The sequence below is a fragment of the Alexandromys fortis genome, unplaced genomic scaffold (assembly GCF_014885135.2).
Source record: "Alexandromys fortis isolate MF-2015 unplaced genomic scaffold, M_Fortis_MF-2015_v1.1 scaffold_72, whole genome shotgun sequence".
NCBI lineage: Eukaryota > Metazoa > Chordata > Mammalia > Rodentia > Cricetidae > Alexandromys > Alexandromys fortis.
This window is the reverse complement of record NW_026067969.1, coordinates 448,787-455,480: the sequence shown is the minus strand read 5'-3', so window position 1 is coordinate 455,480 and position 6,694 is coordinate 448,787. Positions and strand designations below refer to the sequence as shown.

Here is a 6,694-nt window from a genome sequence, read left to right as displayed (position 1 = left end):
GGTTGGCTGATGTGACATGTGCATAAGAAGGCAGCCCCAACTGCCAAGTCTGCAGTAGCAGACCCTGAAAGGACACCTAAGGACTGAATCCTTTGTGCCTATTTCAAAATGTGTGATAACCGTAAGCTTGACACCTGTAGCCCTCCAAGTTCTGAGACCTTCCTCTCTACTGCAATGCTAGAGAAGACGGGACAGGGAGGAGGGGCAGTGGTGGAGGCCAACAGTGAGCAGTGTGGACTACGATGTGGGATGATGTCGGAGATGGTTGAGGCTGGCTCGGAATTCTTGCTGGTAACTGGCTGTTCTCCATGAGGCCCTTGGCTGCCCCAGATCACTTTACCTGGTGGCCAGGCCTACTGCTGGCCAGCCCTGCCCCCCGTCCAAGCGGAAGAAGTCCCTAGCAGCTGAGAGGGCAGTACAGGTAGAGATGTCTACACATGGCTCCTACCTCTCCTCTCTTTGAGAATTGTTAGCTTCCTCCTTTCAAACTGGCTTTCACTCGGTGAAAATGCATCCATAGGTTGACCCTGAGCTTGGGTTGCAGTGACTCGACTCAATGGGCCAGCCTGGGCTGACTAACAATCCATATTTTTACAGATGATGGTGGAAAACATCTTTTTTTTAAAGATTTATTTATTTATTTATTATGTAGACAACATTCTGCCTGTGTGTATGCCCACACGCCAGAAGAGGGCGCCAGATCTCATTACACATGGTTGGTTGTGAGCCACCATATGGTTGCTGGGAATTGAACTCAGGACCTCTGGAAGAGCAGCTGGTGCTCTTAACCACTGAGCCATCTCTCCAGCCCCAGTGAAAAACATCTTTAATCCCACCATTTGAGAGGCAGAGGCAGGCAGATCTCTCAGTTTGAGGCTAGCCTGGTCTACAGAGTGAGTTCCAGGACAGCCAGAGATACACAGAGAAATCCCGTCTCAAGCCCCCTCCCCCCCAAAAAGCTCCAAATCCATATTTGGTTTTATTTAGTTTTGCTTTATTTTTTAATTAAAGGTGCACACCACCACCACCCAGCTCCAGTCCGTATTTGTCCATGAACTGAGGTCAATGGGTCCTGTGTCTGACTGACTTAAACTAGGAGTTTGAGAGAGAAAACCCCTCATGGTAGGGTTGCAATTGCCAGAGCAGAGGAGCGTGGGTAGAGCCATGAGCGTCCACAGCCTCCTTCTCAGGTGCTCTTTGCAGAGCAGGACTGACCATAGTGGCCTAGGGGCAGAACTGGGCTTCAGTCCCACCCTGGGCACCCACCTCCTAATCATTTTCTGCCATATTCACAGCCTTTGTCTCCCTGGGGCCTAGAGAGGTCCCAACCCAAGCCGGTTTATTAGTCAGTCTGTTATTAGAGCAGGGGGAAGCAAGATTGGTAGCTTCTATGACTGTAGCAGCCATGATGGGGGGGGATAGAAGAAGGCCCCAAAGAATAATAGAGAACAGAGTAGAAAGAGTTGATGGGTGGGCGAAGCCTCCGACTTGCCCTCATCACTGGGACCTTCCCAAGGAGTTTATACCAAAAGATTGAGGACCTGTAGCTTGAGAGGGGCAGTTGTATGTTGGCAAATGGGTTCTCAGAAAGTGGGGCAGGAAGCCCCGCTGCTTGGTAAATCTTCCATGGTATATATAAGTAACTCAGGGAGCAGCGGTGGCTCAGGCTTTTAATCCCAGCACTCGGGGGTAGAGGCAGTCGGATCTCTGTGAGTTTGAGGCCAGCCTGGTCTGTGAAGCGAGTTCCAGGACAGTCAGAGCTGTTACACAGAAAGACCCTGTCTCAAAAAATAAAAAAAATAAAAAAATAAATTAATTAAATAAATAACTCTACTGTGGTCAATTTCAGATTCCTGGCTGGGAAGAATTGCTTACTGATCTCTGAATATTCAGTAGTGGGCTCTACTGTACCAGTAGGAGCAGTCTCCAGCTCCTCTGGGGGTGTGGGGGTGGACTGGTGACCCCTGCCCTGTCTTGGAGGAAGAGCCCAGGCCCACCCCTACACACCCTTCAGGTCCTGCCTTGCCAGAAGCCATAGATGTCTGGAGGTGGCTCCAACTCATCTGCAGAAGGTGTCAACTCTCAGAGAGCTCCAGGACCTTGAGGCTGGAGGTCGTTCCTCAATGCCAGGGCAGAGTGTTAAGGCATGTAACCCCACCCCCACCCCCAGGCAGCAGACAGAGAAAAGGTGTCCAAGACAGGGGGCTTGAACAACGCCACAGCCCTGCCTGTCCTCTGCTCCAGGAAGACAGTGTTAGCGACAGGAACCAGGAGTGTGAACCTGAGGGTCCAGGATTCCCCCTGCACTGCTCAGCACTTAGGTGTGGAGACCACCCACCTGCTTTGTCCCCTAGGAAACATTTACAGTGGAGCCTGCAAAATCCTTGGTTGCTATTGGAAATAGTGATGTCATTGGCAGGGGCGGGGCTTCAGCTGTGCTTTGAATTTGGGAAGGGCTGTAATCTATAGGGCTGAAGGGGGACAAAGAATTAGGAATGCCAGGCCCAGAGGAACAAGAGAAGCTCCGGGAACTCACAGCTGGGAGAAGGCCCTGGCAACACGTTAAGAGAGAAGTCAGTGAGAAGCAGGAAATACGAAGTACCTAACTCAGACACGCCAGGCAGGAGCCTGAAGTCTAACCTTTGAGTTTGCTACTACAAACAGCTCCCTCTGATTTTGGTCTCCCGCAGGTCTCCTAGAAGGTACCACTCTATAGTAGGATAGCCAATGCCACACTTATTCTTAACCTCTAGATGGAAGTCCAAGTCACAGATCTGAGAAAGTGTGGCTGCCCCACATTCCTCACTGATTGGCCCGTTACCTTGTAGCCCAGAATGGCCTTGAACTCTAGACTTTCAAATCCGGGCCACTTAATAGAGCTGTATTACCGGTGTGCCCAACTCTCCCCATTACCAAGCCCTGTCGGGAGGAGAGCACCAATATCCTTCCTCCAGAGGTATATAGGGATAGGGCCTTTCCCTGTCCTTGGAAGAATCAAGTCCCAAAATATCACAAAACTATGTGTGAGGACTTACGCGTGCACGCAAAGATAAGCATGCACAGCACACATTCCCTCATGTTGAAATACACGCAAGGGTGCAGGAGAACACGCTTATAATAAGCCCCTTTAGCCTTCCCAGCTCAACTGTTGCAGGTCTGGGACCACGCGAGTGACCGTCCCAGGGTCGCTGCACGCTAACGCGCGTGCACACACCGGCGGGAGCTCTCCTCGCTCGCGCGCGCTCAAAGCACTCACGCCAACGCAGGCGCGCGCGTCAGGAGGGCGCGCGCTCGACTCGGCGTCAGGAAGCGGGGGCGGTGGGAGGGGTAGGACGCGTAGGTCCCGCTCACGACTCCGCAGCTGCTGCAGTAGCCGCAGCGTCGGGACCAGTCGCTCAGCCCGCGCCGCCGTCCTTTCCGCTTTTCCGCGCGGGTGTTCGAGCGGGGCCGAACACGCTTCAGCACCTCGGACAGCGTCCGCCGCGCTCGCCCCAAGCTCCTGGAGGACTCGCGGGTGCTTGACCGCCCGGGCGGCCCGCGGGTCGTACACCGGGGTCGTCGCACTCGCGCAACCCAGAACCAGGCCCGCCGCGCCCGGAGCTCATGAGCACCATGCACCTGCTGACATTCGCCCTGCTTTTTTCCTGCTCCTTCGCCCGCGCCGCCTGCGACCCCAAGATCGTCAACATCGGCGCGGTGCTGAGCACGCGCAAGCACGAGCAGATGTTCCGCGAGGCCGTGAACCAGGCCAATAAGCGACACGGCTCTTGGAAGATACAGCTCAATGCCACCTCTGTCACCCACAAGCCCAACGCCATACAGATGGCCCTGTCAGTGTGTGAGGACCTCATCTCCAGCCAGGTGACCGCTACTTCCCTTTTCTCCTGCTCCTCCACCATCCATCCCGCTGTCCCAATTTCTTTCCGTCCTCCCCTGGTCCTTCTCAGTCTCCTTACTAGACCACTCCAATTTAACCGGCACCTGGAGAGGCCTGGAACAAACATCTGTGTCTGTCGCTTCCCCCCGCTGGTCACCTGTCACCTGGACCGGTCCTCAGAAGGACCGTGTGTGCTGCCATGTGACTACCGGTAGTGATTTTTCCATCCAGTCAGTGTGGGTCCAGACCTTCTGGTCACAAACGGAGGAGCACTTCAGGCCACAGACTGGATGAGGCCTGGGGCCATCTTTGTTTCTTTCCTTACCCCTCTTCCCTTCCCCCGATTCATGAGTCTGCAATGGATGGCCCAGGTGCCAGAGGAAACAGGCTCTGCAGGGGTGGGAGTGAGAACTGCGCATGCCAGAGCCACCCCAAGGCACAGTGTGGGAGCCGAGCTCAGTGTGCTGCAGGGGAGGACATGTGGCTGTTGAAACTGTCCGCCCCTGGCTGAGCTGGTTGCTGAATTCCAATGAAGCCATATGAGGGTCACTGCAATGCACCCGTTTATGTAAGAGAAAAGCAGGGACTGCGCCAAGGCTGTTCATACATGCTTTTCATAGGACATGCTACATCCATGAACATGTCTGCTCACACACGTGTACATGAACACCGCACTAACACACGCTGCATCCCAACATGACACAATCATCTGCACATGCTCACACATATTTGCACATCCATGAACACACTGCTTTGTATGGTCAATGCACATAGAAACCCTGATTCCATCATGATAGGCATATATAAACATGGATTGGGATACACATAGTGCATACATGTTTCAGCATGTGCTCATGAACACCCATAGTCACATACATACATACATACATACATACATACATACATGCCTACAAACACTAATGTGTCCTAAAGGTTGCGGGCTAGATGTCGGGTGAGGGTAGTAAGAATCAGTCCTTACATCCTGGAATGTAGAGGCCATGCCAGAACTTCGCTCAGAAACTTGCTCCCCTCCTGACGTTACAAGAGGTGCCCTGGGCAGAGAGGGCTGGCTGAGAAAGGATCTGCCATCTGTGTGTGTGTGTGTGTGTGTGTGTGCATGTGTATGTGTGTGTGCATGTGTGTGTGTGCATGTGTATGTGTGCATGTGTATGTGTGTGTGTGTGTGTGTGTATGGTGTTGTCATCTACGTCCCTAGAGTCTTGTTTGGTGCTGCTCCCTCTTCACAGTGGGCTTATCACCAGAGTGTTGTGGTTTGGCTCGTTTTCCTGTCTCTTGGATGTGTGCACCGTGAGCACAAATGGTACCACTTGGACTCCTGGCCTGCAGTTCCAGCTCTTGCTACGTCTGGGTTTCAAACCCTAGTATTCTACTCCCACAAAGCTGACTCTGTCTCCTGTATTCACAGGTCTACGCAATCCTAGTTAGCCACCCACCTACCCCCAACGACCACTTCACCCCCACTCCCGTCTCCTACACAGCTGGTTTCTACAGAATCCCCGTTCTGGGATTGACGACCCGAATGTCCATCTACTCTGACAAGGTAAGCCTGGCCACCAGACTCAGACTCAATTATTTTTTAGCCCCCATCATCAGCTCCAGATAGTTCCAGGGCCACATGTAGCTCAGCCAGGCAGATTGGCTCTGGACACTGGATACAGGTGAGGTGGGGATGCTTAGATCACAGGCTGCCCTTGGGGGAACTTAAATGACACACTCACTCAAAAACCGCACATACATACCTCACATTGAATCACATAGATATTGGTACGCAATACTCAAGCATACTGGCATGCGTGCCTATGACAACTCAGTCACATACATGTTCATATGTGTCCATACTCACCACATATTAACATGCACACTCAGTCCCGCTTGCTCATGCTCTCACACTCCCACAAGTCCCACACACATTCTCACAGAACCCTACGTCCTCACCCTCCCTCTCCTTGCACGCTCACACATGCTCAAGCAGTTACCCCTTACTCAGGCTGGCTCCTGCTGCTGACAGTCAAAAAGACCAATAACATCCCCTTTGGGAAGAAGGGGGCTGCCTGGGCTAGAAAACGGGGTGAACAGGAGCGTCCTAGAACAGGCAGGCTTTGGGTGCAGCAGCGGAAGCAGGTGCCCGGATGGAGGAGTGCTCAGGGTGGAAAGGGATGCTGTGCACCACAGCCTCGGACGGAAGTGCACGTAGGAGGAGGCAGGCAGCTTGTGGCAGGAGACTCATGTCTCAGGGACTAAAGGATCTCAGTGCAGCATTCTGCAGAGATCTGGGATGGCCTCCATCAGTTGGCCCCAAAGCTGAAGAGCAGCCGCTGAGTTGGAGAAAACCACAGCCCAGAGACACAGGGAACTTGTTCTGGGTCATACGATCTCTCATGTGCTGTGATTTCTGCGAAGACTTGTCAACTGGAATGCCGTTCAGCCACCCGTGGCCTAGCAGGCCCCAGAGCCTGCTCCCCATTTCCTGGAGACTCAAGAAGCCTGTAGGCATCCAGGAGCTTGGAGACAACCAGCTGGTGCCTGGGCTCAGCCAGAGGGCTAGTGGACCAAGCAGTGGGCCTCCAGGTCTCCACATACATCTCAGAGTCTTCCCGCCAGAGCCTATAACCCATTAAAAGGCTGCCCTAAGGCAGGTCGACTGGCCCTTCAGGCCCAAGCATGTGGTGGCTCTGCCCTTCAGTGACCAAAAAAAAAAGGGAGTCAGAGGAGGGTCTTTATTTAAAAAAATATTTATTTATTATGTATACAATATTCTGTCTGTGTGTATGCCTGCAGGCCAGAAGAGGGCACCAG

The 6,694-nt window shown here is 53.1% G+C and overlaps 1 protein-coding gene across 8 annotated transcripts in view; it reads left to right on the top strand.

The window, feature by feature from the left end:
- The first annotated feature begins 3,603 nt into the window (after window positions 1-3,603).
- Window positions 3,604-6,694, top strand: part of Grin1 (glutamate ionotropic receptor NMDA type subunit 1) — a 25,828-nt gene continuing 22,737 nt past the window's right edge. For all 8 annotated transcript variants that reach the window (XM_050155036.1, XM_050155032.1, XM_050155035.1 and 5 more), the window contains exons 1-2: window positions 3,604-3,861; window positions 5,304-5,438. In XM_050155036.1, the coding sequence (XP_050010993.1) occupies window positions 3,604-3,861; window positions 5,304-5,438 (393 nt within the window). The remainder of the gene's footprint in view (window positions 3,862-5,303; window positions 5,439-6,694) is intronic.